The sequence below is a fragment of the Lissotriton helveticus genome, chromosome 6 (genome assembly GCF_964261635.1).
Source record: "Lissotriton helveticus chromosome 6, aLisHel1.1, whole genome shotgun sequence".
Lineage (NCBI taxonomy): Eukaryota > Metazoa > Chordata > Amphibia > Caudata > Salamandridae > Lissotriton > Lissotriton helveticus.
Window position 1 is genome coordinate 1,147,831,946 of NC_136067.1, and position 20,140 is coordinate 1,147,852,085.

Genomic DNA, 20,140 nt, shown 5'->3' on the forward strand with positions numbered 1-20,140 from the left:
CCTTTGTTGAGTTCCCAAAGCACATAGTTTATTTGATGCCTTGAAGCCATGACACTATATATAATCTTATAACATTTAAACCCTTGGACTATAAAAAAAAAAAAATGATAGTTATGTTTAATGAGGTAGTTATGTGAACTGGGGGGGGGTTACCTTGGAAAAGAATTATGGCACGCAGACCCGCTCATCATTGAAATACTACTGATGCCATCGGTACAACAATTTGTTTTATCAGAACAGAGCTATTTACTGAGTGCTGAGGAAGGATAGAGCAATCGTTCACACAAAGTACATCTTTGGGCTTAGAATCAAGAAACAGATTCTAGCTAATGCAGAAAAGAGAAAGGACACTGAATAACCGGTTAATAGAATAAATATGTTTTTAAGGATTTTCCAAACGACGTATGCGATCTGATCGATTTAATCCCCAGTGGAACATTATTCCACGGTTGAGGTCCAAGGTAGGACACAGCACTACTTCCTTCCCTAATCTTCACACGAAGTGCTGCAAGAAGTAATTGGGAGCTCGAACAAAGATGTCTGGTCGAATTATAATACTGAAATCGAGCAGCTAATGGCGATTTTTCAATGTAATAAAAAATCCTATGCTTCTTATACATAAAACATGTTTTTTTTTAAATCTCCCTCTGCTAAACTGGAAGCCATTGTAGATTAACTCTTGTGTGTGCGAAGTAATCATTTTTCTTCAAACCACAAACCATTTTAACTGCAAATTGTTGACTTCTCTGTCAAGGACTCAGGAAGGCCTAAGTACAATAGGGTGCGGTAATCCATTCTTGAAGGAACAGCTGCTGATACTACCTGAATGAAGCGGTACAAAAGGGGGTGGTGATGGACGGAGCATCTGAACCAATCAAACACTCACACCCAGTCAACAGATCTGGGTTTAATCCATCACCGTTCTTTAGCCCACTCTGCCACCCCAGTTCAGACATGGCCATATGCAAATCAGTCTGACCCTGTGCCTCATGGGAACAGTCCAGCCCGAACTGCCAAGTCATGCCTTCCCTGGACCGGAAACAAGCTTCCTAGGACCGGTTTCTGGCATTCCAGCCGTCTTCAGCCAGGCTTGCTTGAATCCAGTGGCAAAGTGAGCAAGGGACTCACGTCTGAGCATACCCTGCCACACTTATGGCGGCCAAAAGCGGTACAAAAGGGGGTGGTGATGGACGGAGCATCTGAACCAATCAAACACCCACACCCAGTCAACAGATACTACCTGAATTTGCAGGTCTTTAGGAAGAAACCGAAGTTTTCATAATGTTCTTAAGTTGAAGAAAACATTATGAGGAGACTCCTGCAATCTGCTGTTTTATAGAACGGTATCCGAGTTCAGCGGTGAAAGTAAGAGGACGTCCAGGACTGACCTGTTGCAAGACAAAGTATCACATTCATAGCTGATCTTGTAGTTGCATGTTGAACCAGCCTTATGATCAGCGTTGGTAACATCAGCATGGGAGACAATAGTACATCCAAAAGATTTAGGGCCTGATTACAAGTTTGGCGGTCTTGTAGCAGGCCGCCATGCCAGAACTCTGCTCCAAGACCACCAGAATCGACCGCAGCGCTCCTGCCAAATTATGTGTTCTTTCGTGGTCTGGCGGCGGGTGGCATCGCAGTCCCACGTCGTTGCTGTACAAAGGTTCTTATGTGAGCCTTAGAACTGCACCGCCGCGGGACCAACAATGCACGTTCCTGCACAGCATGGGCTGTGCAGTCCATGCCGTGCAGGAACAGGGGTGCATGCACACTCCCTGCATGCACCCCCCTGGGAACCCAGGACCTCGAAATTACATTACACAAATAATTTGATTTTGCTATATGTATATGTTATTCATGTATATATACATATATGTACGTGATTTCTATAGGTAGAACATACGCAAAAATAACAATTGATGGACAGAATGCTGAACAATGTCATACATTCACCCCAGTACAGAGATCTGGGCCTAAATCCATAGTTTTTTTGCTCATCATGCCATTCCAGTTTGGACCCAACCATATGCAAATCAGTCTTGACCCTGCGCCCAATGGGAACAGTCCAGCCCGAACTGCCAGGCCCGGTCCTCCCTGGACTGGAAACAAGCATCCTAAGACCGATTTTGGGCTTTCAGCCCTCATCAGTCAGGATAGCTTGACTCTAGAACATGGTCAAAAGGCAGAGGAATGCTGTACATAGTCAAAGGCACGCTTAAAGTCATCGAGTAATAGGAGATGAAGCTGAGTTATCAACAGTTAATACATTGAGGTGTGTTTTTCTTTAAAGCGGTGACTCTTCAACTCTTTCCTAAATTGGAGCAGTAATGGGGTCACCCTGATGCATAGGAGGAAATTGCTCCAGATCCTGGATGCATAGATGAAAAGCCCAGTTTGTCTTGTTTTTTCTTTTTTGCACTCAGATTGCAGTCTGATGGTTTTCTGGTGGTGAGTGTGCCAAGAGCCACTAGAGATGGTGCGCTTGTCTACAAAATAGGTGGGGGTACTGGCTGTGACATTGCAACCAATGCAGACGATTTGAAGATAGTGCGCCCTGGCAAGGACAGCCAATGAAGTTCCATCAGGATGGGGGTGAGGTACTCATATTTCTTCAAGCCCCACATGAGCCATGCTGTAGTATGTAGAATGCCGCTAAGAGGTGCTAGTGTGGAGTCTGGAAGGCCATTGAGCAGGGCATTACCACTTTCTAAACGTAAACATACAAGGGCTTGAAGTACAGAAATTGCTTTTCGAAAGAAACAGCTTGACATTTTTCAAAACTGAAAGCTGGTACCAGGCCATCTTCGATTTTTGCCAATGTGTTTCTTGAGGGATAGATTGGTGTCCAGGGTGCATCCAAGTGATTTGGCATTCGGTGAGAGTTGAGGTTGTAAACCCTCAAGGATCATGTCATTAAGCAAGGTTTATACTGTATCTTATGTGTTGTTCTTGGCAAATAGAAGGAATTCTTTCTTGGTCGGGTTGATTTCGGGTAGGCTCTGGACAGCCAGGTTTAGAAGATGTGCAAGTAGAGTTTGAGGTATTGGATGTCTCAACCAGAGGAGACTTTCGGGTACATTTCTGCATCATCGGCATATTGGTGAATCTTAATGCTGCTATCGTGAGTAGAACCAAGTGGCTCATGCAAGGGTTATAGATGGAGACATTATGGAACCTTGGGGATTCCACATATGAGTTGGATCTTTTGTGAACTGGTGGTGCCCATGTAAACCAGCTGGTCAGTTCTAAAGGTAGGGGGGAATACCAGTGAAGGACATTGCTGGTGAATCCCATTTGTGACTCAAGGATGTGTATGATGATGGAATGGTCGACTTTATCAAAGGCAGCCGGGAGGTTCAGCAATATCAGAAGGCATATTGGTTATAAATAACGCTTTCTGTAACTCTTTAGTTGTTGTTTATAGGTGGCAGCCTCAATTTCATTATAAGTGTGACTTTAGTAATGGCTTATGCCAATTGCTCTTAATATACCTAAATGGGACTTCTTGGTCCACAACATGTAAGAACCCTCTCTTAAAAATGTGCCAGGCCTCATTGTCAGGTCTTTGTCAGTCCATGGAAGAATAGCTGTAAGAAAGTGGATTATTATTTGGGGCGGTCATCTGCTCACGTCAAAGAATATTAGCATATCTTGTCAGAGTGAACCCTCCAAGTCACTAAATTAACATGAGCTCAACCTTCTAGTAGCTACGACACAGAGTAGACAGGCTTAAATTAGGACAATGTGTAAAGTATTTATGGAGTACCAAAATAGTAATAATGTCAAAATACCAAGCAATAAAAATCCCAAACCAAATTATAAAAATAGAGTAACATTTAATAAACAAAAAATACACCAAAAATGAAAAGAATATGATAAGGGGAAGTGGAGGTATGCATTTTTTAAGTTTTAAGTAGAAACAGTGCTACAGAATACAAAGCTCCAGTGATAGTCTATGGCAGTGGCTGGCTGGCACCTAGGCGCGATATGAGGCTGACCACAGTTGAGTCCTGATCGGATACACCAAGTCGATTGGTCCCAGTAAAATGTCTGGAAGTTAAAGAAAATACAATTTTTCAGCAGTTCCCGTTTGCCCTCCTGCAAACAATCCTACAGTGCTGCTCACTCTCAGTCCAAGATGGGGAAACCCTTCTCCCCTTGTGTAGAGACTGTGTGCCCACCCAGAGGTGGGGTTGTTTTGAATGTGGCTTTATAAGCCACACCCAATCACTGCACTCCCACCTGGGAGGCAAAGATATCATTACACCTTTGAATAATATACACTTTTAAGCATGTCTTACCACCCCTGGCACAGCAAGACTTCAACACAAAACAAACAGCAGCTTTTGAAAAGGAGTTTGCAAAGACTATCATTTTTAGAATAAGGCTTTGGGTTTATTACATAATACTCTCTAAACAAAGGCTGTCTCAGATACCAAATGCATTAGATTCAAATATATGTAGCAAACCTGTAATCTAAAGACATGAATCAATAACTGAGCAAACTATAATACTGAGTAATAAACAAGCAATAACTGATATAAGATAAGATACACTGGACGTCCTGCAAGAGATCAGAAAGATATATATACAGAGTAGAGGATCACTCTGAATGTGCACCTCCCACACCACAAAGAAAACACCTCAAACGATCACAGCCACTGGCTCACATCACAATGGCACTAACCACAAAACTCAAAACATCACCTGATGCATACACTGCCCACTTCTGGCTGGGGGCAGTCTTTACACAGCCGGGGATCAGAGCTCAGCAAACAGGGTTCAATCCGAGATAGACACGTCTGCCCTCACTCGGAATCCAAACTCCCAAACTTCCAAAGTTCCAAACTTCCACCAGACCAGTGGAGGCTCCCCCTTTTAATCCAAATCCAAACATAACGAAGCTTCTAGCAAGCCTCACCCTCTCATTCTCATGAGAGCCTGTACCAGTCTGCTCCAAGGCCACGGCATCGGTTGATCAGGCCTTTGCTATGGCTTTGCGACGGACCATGTACATTCCTCTGATAAGAACCGGTTTCCTCCAGTCAGAAAAGTGTGAAAAACAGGAGGAAAGCAAAACATGCCCTCTTCAGCTCTGCAGCTTTGTGCAGGACAGAAAGGTCCAAAGCAAGATGACATGAGAGCTTGTCAAAGGCAATAGTCAGCACTGCCATAAAGCAAGGTAAAGTCAGAAAAAAGAATGGTCAAAGCAATAGTAAGAACTCATAATTCTCACCAATGCACAATACAATACACATTCCTGCACAACTGCACACCTTCAATTACACATCCCACACGCTCTGCTCTTGGCAAGACTGTTCCACTCCGTAACAGCTCCCACTGAAAGACAGCAAGATTACAGAAAAGAAGCAGGCAAAAGCAGGACCATCCTACATTAAGGCTAGGGTAAAATAACACACTAAAATCAATTAAAATGGTGGTAGTGGAAGGTCATCATAGGGTGCCAGACTACAAAAGTGTCTCTTTCACTACAGAGGTCCAGCCAATTAGCAGTCCCCTCTTCTGTGGTCACTTACAGCTGGTTCCTGTAGTAGCTTATCTCCCACCAGGTCTGGTGCCAGGCTGACTACAGGGTCAAAGGCTAGGCATTCCAGATGACATCTAACTTTTGCTTGTGACAGGACAGGCTCCCTTGAAGTTGGTTAACGACGTTCCGGGGTTCACCCTAACTCGTCTTCCTCCCTGCACCCAGCCATTTGTCTCTGCTTTGGGAGCAGTTTTCGCACCTTTTTCAGGCCATGTACAGACTGGAAAGAGGCTTGGGATTTAATGCAATTTAGCCTCCCGCAGCTCTAGTCAGGGTAAAGGTAACTTTCTAAAAGTTCAATTTTCAATATATTTAATAAAATGTAACTTCTCCATTAAATTTGGTTTGTATTAAATATAAACTATGTCTTTGAATGGAGTCTGTAGCTGATATAGATCAAAGGTTATAGATTAAAGTATACAATCTATATTTTTCCTGTGCACAAGTTGCAGCCTCACCATTGATAGAAAAGTTAATTGCACCAATCAGATTTAAGCCAATTCAGACATGTTTTAAGGGGCAGCAAAGGCACTGTACTCCTGTTTAGCAGGGATAAAGTGCACAGAGTTCTTTTTCCAGCAAAACAGGCCATCAATTGGGGGTAAATCATTAAAAGGTGGTAATTTCCTACAATGGTATAGGATTCCTCTCTGACTAAACCTGTTGGTGCCCATATCTGAGCAAGAGTATGTCCTTTTAAGTGGGTAACAGTCTGAATACCCTGAACTAACCCATAAGAGCTCATTACTTCCAGAAACTGCTGTGCTTTAAAATTAATGCAAAAACAACAGTTGATGGACAGAATGTAGAACAATGTCATACATTCTCCCCAGTACAGAGATCTGGGACTAAATCCATCGTTTTTTGGTCACCATGCCATTCCAGTTTGAACCCAGCGATATGCAAATCAGTCTTGACCCTGTGCCCCATGGGAACAGTCCAGCCGAACTGCCAAGCCAGGTCCTCCCTGGACTGGAAACAAGCATCCTAGGACCGGTTTCGGGCTTTCAGCCCTCATCAGCCAGGATAGCTTGACTCCAGTGGCATGGAGAGCACGGGACTCACGTCTGAGCATACCCGTCCCACTCGAGTGACAAATGCAAAAACAACAGTTGATGGACAGAATGCAGAACAATGTCATACATTCTCCCCAGTACAGAGATCTGGGACTAAATCCATCGTTTTTGGATGGATTTAGGCCCAGATCTCTGTACTGGGGTGAATGTATGACATTGTTCTGCATTCTGTGCATCAACTGTTGTTTTTGCATGTGCTTTAAAATTAGGCGTCGTTGATGTGCAAGTGAAAATCACCAATCACTACTAAATGTTGGTGTTGCAGTGACAAATGGTCAATCCACTCATAAACCTCATTTAAGAAATTATCATCAAACTTGGGTGGGAGATATGCTACCAGGAAATGCAAGGAAAGCTATGCAGAGTGGAAACACCTACATTGATCGTAGTGCAATCCAGCCACCTCTAAATATAATGGCAGTTCTTCCTCTGTGTCTGTGCACACTAGCCTATTAATATGAGTAATTTTGTAGCCGTAGGAAATTATTAAAGCCAAATCCAGGGTCTAAACTGCATTCATTCAGGTCTCAGTAAGTAAAAAGAGATTCCATGCATCTTCATGAAGAATGCCTGCACCTGGGGCTGAATTATGTGAAAGCAAACATACATTAAACGAGCCAGTTCTAGTGGTATTGTGCACAGCATTCTTGACCCACAGTATAAACTGTAGATGAAGATCAGCCTTCGCAGGGAGTTGATGGGTGTCTAACTTGACAGTATTTCGACCACGGCGTTACGCAGAACCTCAAAAACAATAGCTTTGGCCACTACTTAATTAGAAGTTTGAAGAGGGAGTATCTGGTACTCACCGGCGCTCAGCTGCCAGCTTCTTTGAAGATGCCCACAAGAAAAAATTATGAGTGGAAAGCATATCCCCCACCACGTTTTGTAATATGGATGTGGCTTTACGTTGTGGATATGGAGTTAAGGCCAGAGCTGCCAACTTTAAAACTGGGGAACCAGGTTTGAGACTTGGCATTGGCTCAACATCCTGTGATTCTGCGCAATCTCTTAATCCCAACCTGCCTAAAAAAGAGTGAATCCGACCTTATACAATGTAATTGACGCTCATATAGAGTTCTCCAATTCCTTTGGGTTAACTTTACGCTATATAACACTGCAAGAATACATATATAATTGTAACAACCTTGAAAGAATAGGAGTATGACATTTGCAACTCTTGTGATGATTCTTATACCCACTCTCCTGTAAAAGTGGGAGGATGGGATAGGTAGGGATATACAATACTGTCTTGAAAATCCCAATATTGAGTATTCTCACTACGCAATGCTATGTTGTAGGTGGCCTTATCAGGCACCCTTGAAGCACCACCCTCTTGCAAACTGAAGAGTTCCTCACTTGTCAGGAGTTTCCCAGGCCAGCAATGCATTTTTCCTGACTCTGCCCACAGGACATTTGAAATATCTGCTGTTTCATTGTAGCATTAGGATTTTCTTTCTTTTGGAACCCAAGTGCCTATAAACCTGTGTAGTGCATTTTTATTGTGATGCTAAACCTGGTAGAAAATGCCATGTGACTATTTTAGGTCCACAAGCAGAAAAGTGTCTACAAGGTCAGAAGCTGTGAGAGAGGTTGCTAGAACACAGTAAGGCTGGAAGTTAAACAAGGCCACTAGCACAAGGGTACACATGTGCTAAAAGTTGTTGTTTAATAGATTAAACTCAGATCTTTGTGACTTGAAATGAATGTTTGCATTGTTCAGCATTCATCCATCATTTATTGCTTTTGGTTTTGTCACCCTAAGTTGGAAGGGTATGCCCAGACGTGGGTCCCGTGCTCACTGCACCACTGGATTCAAGCTAGCCTGGCTGAAGAAGGGTGATGCCCCGAAATCGGTCCTAGGATGCTTGTTTCTGGTCCAGGGAGGACCTGATTTGGCAGTTCTTGCTGGACTGTTCCCATGAGGAGCAGGGTCAAAATGGATTTGCACATGGCTGGGTCCAAACTCGGGTGGCGTGGTAAGCAAAAGAACAATAGATTAAACCCAGATCATTGTGACGGGGTGGAATGTTTGCATTGTTCAGCATTCCGTCCATCTTTTGTTCCTTTTGCTTAAAATGTGTCATTTGGCAACAGAATCCTATGCGTAATTACATCCAAGTTATGTACAAGTTCCAGAAGCACAAATGAGAGGCAAACAGTGAGCTCAGTCGAGAGGCATGCCATCTGCATCTGGACTACTTTGAGCCAGAGGAACCATACCCAGAACCGATCACCGCACCATACAGAGGAATGTATGTTCTGTATTGCCTCCAGCAATTCCCTTCCTCACATTGAGCATATTTTCACCTTTAGAGGCTTCTGGCAGGAGTTCACACTGAGCTGATCGCCGGTCATGGAAACCCATTCAAATGTTGCACCTAATTTTGCTTTGGAAAGCCATCTGGAAAATAAATCCCTAGATCAGGCTGCTAATTGTCCAACTACTTCATATCAAGAACCTTCCTTCTGCCTTTAGTTTTTTCTTTGCCTCAAGGCTGCTTCGTCCAAACCTCCTGAAAACCTAATTTGGGATTTTGAAGTCCACCTCTGGCACAGCCTTCACCAGATTTCGCTTCAATGAACTGAGATCACTAAATTCTTCAAAGTCCAAGTATTGTTCACTTGGTTAAACCCTGATCTGCAGGCTCAGCAGGACCATTCACGGCTTGACAGCGGATTGACACAGGTTCTGCTAAATATTACAACTAGCTATTTAATATTTCCTTCTCCATAGCTAATGGTTATCATAGGAGGGGTAATTGTAGAAAATGGTCATGCGCGTTTTTTATGATTTCTACTTTTTTATCTGCATGTGAATGGACTTCATCTTCCTTGTCTCTTAACTACACTGTATTGTGTTTCTTGTTGGTCTCCGGGACCTTGGGCAAGGCTGAGCCTTGAGTTTGAAGTGTACTACCTAAAGAAGAGAGCTCTATGAGTTCCTGGGGGAGCCTTTGGTGTTGTGGGGTCTTCCAAACAGCTTATTAACGGTAGGTGTATGAGTTTGCTGGTTTAATCCATCATAGGTCTGCCCACCAATCGTTTTGAAAACTGGTTGTAGTGTCACCTGCAGGGCGGGGAGTTGGGGAAGGGGCCGAAGAAAGTAACTGAGATTCTAGGTAGAACATCGATTTTTCATAATGAAATGAGGTAAATGGCAGGGCAATCTGTAATTCTGGCCGCCATTTACCTAGTAATTTCTCATTTTGCCCTGGTATTTCATCTGATGCTTTTGGCAGCTGAAAACTCTAGGTAAGTAAGTTAGTAATCTTTATTGTATATGGTTAAGCGGGGGCCGAGATAAAAGGGGAGTCCCAAAACGTGTTTTCCCCATGTTAATTTCCATAGGGCGGTTGGACTCACTTTTAGCCCGAACGGCTGAATGGATTTCCACAAAACTTGGCAAAATTGTAGGGACTGGTAGCCCGATGTGCCTTTGCTATGTCTCAAAATATGTGCTCCAGTGGATTTTGAGTAATTTAGGTTCAAACAAATATATTTATCTGGGCGGAGCCTAACCACACATCTGATCTGATTGGCTGTCAGCACTTCATCCAAGAAGTGTTGGCAGCCATCTTGGGACCAATATACATGATAGCACCTCATTAAAAAGTATTGTAGTTAATAGAGGGTTTTAGGACTTTAGTTACATTATAAATCATTTGTTGATGGTACCATACTCATTTTAGGAATTGTGGTGTGTTCTAAGGTGATTTTACCATGTGAAAAAGCCTTCTGCTGTGATATCATATATCATGTTTGAAAGAAAACTAATATCTCATGATTTTCCCACAGTGGTTTGGAAGGGGATCTATAAGCTAAACTGAAAGCATATTTTCTGTAAATTCACATTATCTTTCTCAGTCATGTGAGAATTAAGTCTGACATTCTCAGTAAAACATGTACATCCAACAAGGACAGAGACTGACAGTTGATTCCTTTGTGTTCTACTGCAGCCTCCTAGAGTGTTCTAAAGAACAACTAGAGCGCTAACAGTCCTACTTATTACAAAGGTATAGCACACCTGAAGCCATCGTGATGGGAATAAAGTGGTAACTCTTAAAACATTTAATTTAAAAAGGAACAAAATGAGGGGGTATATTATGCCATAGAAAGTATTATTAGTGCTGCAAAAAGAAAAATTAGGGCACATTTTGAGTGACTTCTCAAATCCTCTTCTATTTCATTAAAAAATTCTGACATGCAGTCTCCCAAGATGGCCACCAGAGACAAAAGAGCCCAAATGTAGCCCAAATATCACCCAGATGTAGCCCAAGTATAGCCCAATGACAGAATGTCCCAGAGTGTTCTAAAGAACAACTAGAGCGCTAACAGTCCTACTTATTACAAAGGTATGGTACACCTGAAGCCAACTTGATTGGAATAAAGTGGTAACTCTTAAAACATTTAACTTAAAAAGGAACAAAATGAGGGGGTATATTTTGCCATAGAAAGTATGATTAGTGCTGCAGAAAGAAAAATTAGGGACATTTTGAGTGACTTCTCAAATCCTGTTCAATTTCATTAAAGAAATTCTGACATGCAAACTGAAACATGCACTTTGAATACCAGCAGCAGACTTCCCTGGTGAGCAGTAGCTTTACTACAGTGATCTAATGAGCAACTAGAGTGCTAAGATACAGAATTTATGGCAAATGTGTGACACATCTGAATGCCTTCTTGATGGAACCAAAGTAAACAAGCATTGAAAATGCAATAGATCTCGCCCTCGTTTAAGTTAAAGCCATTCTGTTTGTAATGAGGTGGCTTTTTAGCTTTGCTTTTATTAGTGTTTTTTAAATTTTCATGTAAATAACATGCATCTGTATGCATATATGTATATGTATGCATGCATTTATATTTGTATTTATATAGATATACAGATTATATATGTTTATATATGTATGTATATACATACACATACATATATATAAATGCATATGCATATATATGCATATATATATGTGTATATGTGTGCATGTAGAGAGAGGTAGAGGTGTAGAGGTAGAGAGGTAGAGGTAGAGAGGTAGCGGTAGAGAGGTAGAGACTAGTAGAGAGAGAAGTAGAGAGTGGTAGAGAGGTAGAGAGTAGAGAGTGAGTAATAGAGAGTAGAGAGTGAGTAGTAGAGAGTAGTAGAGAGCAGTAGAGAGAGTAGCAGAGAGTGAGTAGTAGAGAGTAGTAGAGTGAGTAGTAGAGTGAGTAGTAGAGAGTAGTAGAGAGTGAGTAGTAGAGAGTAGTAGAGTGTAGGTAGTAGAGTGAGTAGTAGAGAGCAGTAGAGAGTGAGTAGTAGAGAGTAGTAAAGAGTGAGTAGTAGAGAGTAGTAGAGAGTGAGTAGTAGAGAGTGAGTAGTAGAGAGTTGTAGAGAGTGAGAGAGAGAATAGTAGAGAGTAGTAGAGAGTGAGTAGTAGTTTGAGTAGTAGATACTAGTAGAGAGAGAGTAGTAGAGAGTGAGTAGTAGAGAGTAGTAGAGAGTGAGTAGTAGAGAGTGAGTAGTAGAGAGAGAGTAGTAGAGAGTGAGAAGTAGAGAGTGAGTAGTAGAGAGTGAGTAGTAAAGAGTGAGTAGTAGAGAGAGTAGTAGAGAGTGAGTAGTAGAGAGTAGTAGATAGTGAGTAGTAGGGAATGAGTAGTAGAGAGAGAGTAGTAGAGAGTAGTAGAGAATGAGTAGTAGAGAGTGAGTATTTGAGAGTAGTGGAGTAGGAGAGACTAAGTAGTAGAGAGTAGTGGAGAATATTCCAAAGTTTGGCACAGCACCACTTGCACAATAAGTCCAATCAAATCATATCCCTTAGAGTCCTTATTGAAGCGCTGAATCTTGGTGTATATTCAACTGCTTTTATTTTCCTTAAGTTTATGTACCACAGCCAGCCGAAACGTTTCGTTCTGTACAACAGAACTTCTTCAGGGCGTTCTTATTTCCTTCAAGTTATGTCGGTATCCTGTTGTCATATAACTAGATATTTCTTCCAAATGTTAGACGAGACGTAAGTACATTCTTATTCAAAGTGACTAGGTATCAATTTTACCCACACAATTTGGGCAGACTTGAGTAATTTATAGCATCCTCAAAGTCAGTCTTTCAAAAATTCCAAAGTATAGGACATGATAATCCAAATCCAAATGTTTCTCAAGAAAAGTCATTTTCAATCGTTCGGAATATCGGTGTTTGGGCAGATATGACCCAGGGACCCCCAGTAGGCAAGGGGAATTAGTCCCCCCTCTGTGGCCTGCATTGCAGAGCGGTGTAAAAAGGGGCATAGCCTCATTACACCTCTGTGCAATGCAGCCCCCTGGCGCATACTGGAGGTTCCAGGTGGGCTAGTTGGCCCCCAGGGACCCCTAGTATGCAAGGGGAATTAGTTCCCCCTCTGCAAACGCGGCAGGGGGCTGGGTTGCAGAGAGGTGTAACAAGGGGCATAGCCTCATTACACCTCTGCAATGCAGCCCCCTGGCGCATACTGGAGGTTCCAGGTGGGCTAGTTGGCCCCCAGGGGCCCCCAGTATGCAAGGGGAATTAGTTCCCCCTCTTCAAACATGCACGGGGGCTGCGTTGCAGAGAGGTGTAAAAAGGGGCGTGGCTTCATTACACCTCTCTGCAATGCAGTCCCCTGGCGCATACTGGAGATTCCTGGTGGGCTTTCAGGTCTTATATAGTTAGGAATTAGCATTAAAAAAAACTTTAAAATTCACTGAAAAAAACATAGGTTTCACACCAGTTATAGTTAGGAATTAGCATTTAAAAAAACCTATTAAATTCACTGAAAAAACCATGGGTTTGACACCAGTTATAGTTAGCTGGAAATTTTACTGACATAAAACCATTGAAATTCCCACGTTATAGTTAGTTGGACTCACTATAACTTGCGCGCATGCAATGCACTGCTGATGACGTCACATATTACATCACTCATGACATGGTCAGTGACAGTTCCAGGTCCAGGCCAGACGAAGGGTCCCCCTCTGGAAAAATAGATGTTTTGGGATTTAAGAGATGCAATTATTTGTATTCCAGGGGCCGTTTCTGTGCTTGCCCTTGACAGTTTGTTTTCTACCAGTATCAGAATTGTTACCAACTTGCAGTTTAGCTGCGGGTCCTCTGGTTTGTAACAAGCATTCACACCCGGTATCCGTGTAGGAATACCGCGGAAGAGGTGTGGTGCAGCAGCCAAGGTGCCTGACTCTGGACTACGGGGTTCACAGGGGGTTCACAGTTCGATCCCCGGTGCCGGCGGCAGGTTAGCCCAGCACCATGTGACTCTGGGCAATAGCTTGCTTAATCTTCCTGAGGGCCCCCGGCGCCAGGACACCACTTCGGAGGATACTCGTATTTAATTTAATTTCATTTAAGCAGGTGAGACCTCTCCTCCTTCAGATTGATACATGTGCAGATCAAATGTGCTTTGTCCTAGGTTCCGATGCAGCACAAGCGGCAGCACGTTGAAGTTTGCCGCCTTTTGGCAGCAGAAATCTCTAGGTGAAATATCAAAGATCTGTGGTGTTCCTCCGGATATTAAAATTCCAGTCCCATCTGAATTAAAAGGGCCCGTATAATGAGGTCCTAAGGCATATGATGGTATTCCACTCACAGCAAAGTCGTTTTTCTTCGATCACATTCACAGTTCAAGAATAGAAAGTGTGCAATGCAGCAACGCTCCCATGCCTAGAGTACAATGTGTGTTTAGAATGACAAAGACATTTCAAACTTCAGATGATTACTGATATTTCCGTATTCACACCCTACATTCTATTAAATTTGCAGAGGGAAGGTACAAAAAAGTATGATTTTTGGAAGGACGTGATTGCTGCAATAGAACACAACTACAATAGCTCTGCTTTTAGAGGTAAGTGAACCAAAGATTGATTGGATTGGTGAGTATGCCTGTCTTCATTGGCAAACCAAAGTTTATATTTTATATTATCCCCTTCACTTGATCTTTGATAATGTTTTTTAGCTTTCTCCTTTTTTTTTCAAATGTAAAGGCATTTTCTGACAAGGCTGATGTTTTCCTCAGCTGCTCTTGGTTACTCACTTGCTACTTTGTCTGTGATTGGAAGGGAGGGGCAGCTAAAGTTTAGAAATGCACCCAATAGTGAGAAGTGTTCACGTTTTTACTCGCATATGTAGTTCCTCTAACTGCCATGTGAGGGCACTCGTGTTTAGTAGTTGGTTACCTTTTTAACTTGTAGCAGAAATTCGGTGTTCTAGAAACCACATTTGCTACTGGTCTTGGCTTTTCCACCATGTTGCTTCTTGCTATAGCTAACAAATTGTATGTTTTCGTTTTTTATTTAATGTTCTAAGTATGCATGTTGCTCCCAAAGGTTAAACAGTTTTGTTTCTTGTTTTATTGCTCTCGTTTTGGCGTTAAGAGCTCATCCTCCAATGGAAGGGCACTTGGATATACTTGGGAGGGAAAACAACCTGTCAGTCCCATGTCCCCAGCAATTCTTTTGTCATGTACATTTGTATAAGTTATTTGAGACATTTTATGTGGTTCAAGGAGAGAGAACATCTCGCAATGAGAATACATATATATAGCCCAGCCATAAATAAGGAAAGTGAAGTTATGTCTGACCTTCACCTCCTGGTCTTGGTCAGACAGCAGGAATCTGCACCCTTCTTTCTAAAAACTTAGCAATATTCAAACAATTGGAAGTGATGGTTAGATTATCTTGGGAAGGAGTATACTTAAGGAAGAAAACATTATCTTCCCGAAGAAGAGTGTGTAGGACGTGATGTTAAATGGGCTACTATGTGCTGTGGAATGTTAAATAGAAACATATTTACTGTCTGTATGAAGGTAAACCTGATTAAACAGGTAATGTTGCTTCTGTAAGCATGTGCTAAACAACAGTGAAATTATCAGATGGTGGCAGGAGAGCTGCCTCAAATCAATGTACAAAATGCAAAACAAAGAAGTATGGAGGGATAAATAACTCTTTTATTTCCGTCTAAGGCACCATTAACTACCCTGACATTCTCAATTATTTATATGGCTACAAATACTGATGATTCAATTAGATACACATACCAATGGGCAGGTCTCGGGCACATCAATTGATTTCACATAAATTAATCAAAAAAACACCAATAATAGTACATATATACATTTCACAAACTTCACATACAAATGTGCATATACACAATATCTACAATACCCTAATGATTACACGTACTCATGTACACTCATAAATCTGAGTGGTACACTAAGAGGTAGTCCTCTTCGCACATGAGGTATCACACCTCTCTATCATTTAATTATGTGTGCATATAACCATTATCCATGCTCAAATTGATTGGAATCCTCAATTATAGCAACTATGCTAAGAACAGTATGGTTTATACACACATGCACATTCTCCATAGAAGCGTTCTTTTTTCTTTTTTTACATTTGAATTACCCTTTAGTTAGGTTTTGCATGATATAGTAACATAAAAGAAGAAAATTACAACAGTATAGCTTTGTCTATGGTTCCCCGCCTCCCCGTGGATGTACGGCATTACGACGCGTACTTTTACAACGCGTGCCGTTACAACGCGGTTTTTTCAACGCAAGTCGTTACCACGACTTGCGTTGGAGGGGGTGCGGACTTAGGAACTTTTTTTTTTTTTTTCAAAACCGTATTTATTAAAAGTCCAAGCAGATCAAGTGTACAGCACCCCAAGAGCAGGGGAACACGACAAGATGCAAAGTACAGTAGAAAATACGTATGGCTCAAACTTTCGATTAACCCCAACCCGCCCCTGTATCCCCCCCTCAATCCCAACAGTACCAACTACCCACCCCTTATCCCACCCTAACCCGATGCACGTGATCACAATCAGCTGCAGAAAACAAGAGAAAACACACTAAGTGTCTTGGAGCTATCTGGGCCCCGAGGCTTCAATCATCAGACATACCATCATCCGTTACATTGGGAGGATCTAAGGTCAGGTCCCTGTAGTCCGCCCACCGCTTCCAGATCTTGTAGTGTTTCCTAGGGCAGCCCCTGGCCTCAAACACCGGCTTTTCCAGCCCCATGAGGAAGTCTAAGCCCGCCTTCCAGGCGCCAAGTGGGGGGGCACGGTCACTCTTCCAGGCCCTCGCCAGGTCTCTCTTGGCCACAACAAGGCCCAACAGCAGGAGATGGCGCTTATAGACGTTACCACCCACTTGTTCTAGGACATGAAGAAGACCCAATCGAGGTGTACGAGGTAGCTCCCACCCTAGCACCTCCGACAGGCAGTCCCATACCCCACTCCAGAACCGGACCAGGCCCACACATGACCACACAGTATGCACTAATGTGCCCCTCTCGGCCCCACAGCGCAGGCAATCTGGGGAAGCAATAAGGCCCGCCCTCCACAGTCTCTCCCTGGTGTAATAGGCCCGATGCAGGTATTTAAATTGTATGAATCTCAACCGTACTGCAATAGCCGCCCCCCGGGGGGATGACTTAGGAACTTTTTAATTTACTATTTCAACACCAGCCTACATACAGTAGGGAAGGTGTTGGATAGTAAATTAAAAAATTCCTTGTCCTGCAGCGCCCTCCAGCGCAAGTCGTGGTAACGACTTGCGTTGAAAAGACTGCGTTGTAACGGCACGGCGGTGTAACAGCCGCGTCGTAAAGGCTGTTAACCCTCCCCGTCCTCACCCCCAGCCCCAAACAGAAACTGCGTATTCATGCATCATGCATAGATTGGTGCCCCGGCCCCATATACGACTTGATTCCGTGCTTAGAACTGTAGAACCCTCACCTTCAAGAAGTATGCCCCTATAGTCTGCCAATTTCCCCCAAACCTTGCTGTGTTTCCCGAGGGCATCACTGAGCCGCATAAACCGGCTGTTCTCTGACCATGCACCAATCCATTCCCCTCTCCCATTCGGTCACCGATGGCGAGGATTCCACCCACAGCATCCCTCTCTGCCAGCATGAGACCCATCCAAACAAGTGTCATGCATAGCACACCGAGACAGTTCTTTGTCGTCCATGATATGCAGGAGGATAAACTTCGGGTTACACGCAGGGCTCAAGTAGGGGTACTACGCGGGTGGACGGCGTCCCCCCACTTATTTTACCAGGTGGACGCCGTCCCCCCTGCCAAACAGCTGGACTTCACTCTTTGGCCTCTCTGGGACGAGGAGCTTGGAGCTCTCAGATGCAATCACATCTAAGGGGTGAGCAAGGGGAGGCAATGAGCCCGATGGTGCAAGCCACCTTTCGTGACATCACTTCCTGTCGGGACGTCACTTCCGGTGACCGCGTCCCCCCACTTCTTTTTTTAGGACTTGTGCCCTGGTTACACGGTATCGGCTGGCGCAAGACGTTCCTCATGCAGTTCAGTTCTCCCTCCCAAAATAGGCGAAGGCTGGGACACCCCCATGTGGTGTGCATATAGTCCCAGGGTTGGATTGGAATTAAAAATCGGCCCGCTAAAAAAAAGTGACCCACATTTGCATATTGCCTTTCTGTGAAGCACTGCTTCGGCAAAATTTTATAAAAAAAGGGGGAGGGTTTAAAAAAAAAAATGCACAATTAGTTTACACTGGTGACGCACACCTGAAAACAAGTGAAAACAATTTTTGCTCAGGCCCCTTGCCCCCGCTCAATATGCATATATTAATGGGCTGGCCCAGCGAGAGAAAGGGAGTGACACCTCTGCCCATTTATAAAAGGGAGGTAATGGATGCCCATCTACCTCCAGAAAGGCCGTTCAGGCACCCACTGGCCCGCTGGCGGCATCGAACAACGCAGAAACCGCCCAATTCAGCCCCCAGGCGGCTCAAAAAAAGCAGCCTACAACTGGAATTCGGGTATGGGCCCCTTGGGCATTGCCTGAGTGCCCTTGTTACCAATCCGATGCTGGAAAGTCCCCGTATTGACTGTGCACCGCAGACCCATGGACGAGGCGATCACCCCCATTCGGCAAAGCCTGTGGAGTGTAAGGTAGATCCTGTGTTAATAATTCAGCTGAATAAGACTTAGTCGTGCAGAATTCGCTATGCTCCCTGGGGAGGCGCGAGACGCCATCCAGTCATTGCCAGGCCTACAGGTCTTGCTCCCAGGTGGAGTGCAGCTCCAAAAATGAGTCTGGGGTATTCCTCCGGACCAAGGAGCGATAGACCTGTGAGACGCTGTGGTCGCCTAGGTTGCCCCCTATTAGTTTGCCCTCTAACGCATGAAAGTTGGGGAGTTCGTCTCTTTCACCCCTTCTTTCTTTCCTTGCTGGTTGATTATTTCATGTCCTCTCAGAAGAGGGGCTTTACTCTTGGATAACTCAGTGAATATGACAATTTTAGGGTCTTATTGACGCGGGGAGTGCATAATGGCACTGGATCTTAGGGCAGTGTGTGCAAAATTTAGGGTAATAAGAGGAAATCAGGGGTAGAGACCAGTGAGAGGCGAGCATTGTGCTTTCTTATAGAATGGGCTCCAAGCTCTTTCAAATTTCTATCCCCAATCCAATCGTTTATTCATGATAGCTCAGTTTCCCTAGGACCTAAAAGTGTCCTCCAAATTGAATGTTAGTGGGCTTTTCAAGGTTTTCCGATCTTTGTTTAATGTGGGCTCTAGTTTTTAAAATTGTAAAATATTTCCAAATGAGAATAAACCGAAGTACAACAAATGCTATAGCAGAATTAATCCGCAAATTTGATTCTGACTACCATGACAATATAATTTTTTCTTATTGTTATGTCTTGAACATCTATCGGATAAGGGTTGTTTAAATACATACACTTTGCTTGGGTTTAACGTAACCTAAATGATATGCACTATTACTTTATCTTGAAGGTGAGGTCATTCTGTGTAAATTAAGTAAAAGCTAATCTCAGTGTTTTTCCAAACGCTCAATTATGACTATTTCTGCCTCACCTAATCTTGATTTAAGCCAACCCAAGTATTAATTAGATCATAAATCTTTTGTATAAAAATGTTTGCAGCCCTCACTGACCTTATGTTATTATAAATTGTGGTCTATTTTGAGATTTTAGATGCTGACCAGCAGTGGCAGCCGCAGACTACCTAAAGTGGTAGGGCGGCCACCGGTGGAGAGGGCGGCGGGTTGGGGAGGGGCGGAGATCAAATATAAGAATAAAAATAAAAAATACTTACCTGCTGTGCACCTCTGCTCCGCTTACACTGACGCCTGTATCGCTATTCCTCTCAACCGACAGCCGACGGCCGGAAGGGGATGGGCCCACAGGGCACAGGCTCTGCACCCAATCCAGTGGCCGCTCTCACCTCGTCTGGGACGACAATCATTTTTGATGCTCCTTGCCCCATGACTGCCTCCCCAGATTCTCTCACTAAAACTGGATAAAAGTGCCCCTCATCTCTCTAATCATAAGTTATTGCTAAACATAGCGCCCCCCTGAGGTCAGCGCCCCTCAACAGGTCAGCGCCCAGTGCGGCTGCACCAGTTGCACTGGCCTACAAGCCGGCCCTGCTTACTGAAGCCACACTAAGGTAAATGCCATCTTGGATGCTGCCCTGCTCAGAAAAGAGTTGTTCTTAACTCCTTCGCCACGGG

At 43.6% G+C, this 20,140-nt stretch overlaps 1 protein-coding gene across 1 annotated transcript in view; it reads left to right on the plus strand.

Annotated features, from left to right (window-relative positions):
• The window catches only part of NT5DC1 (5'-nucleotidase domain containing 1), a 1,533,630-nt gene that overhangs the window by 299,566 nt on the left and 1,213,924 nt on the right, over positions 1-20,140 (plus strand). Inside the window, exon 6 of the mRNA XM_078648807.1 lies at positions 14,384-14,465. Within this exon, the coding sequence (XP_078504933.1) occupies positions 14,384-14,465 (82 nt within the window). The remainder of the gene's footprint in view (positions 1-14,383; positions 14,466-20,140) is intronic.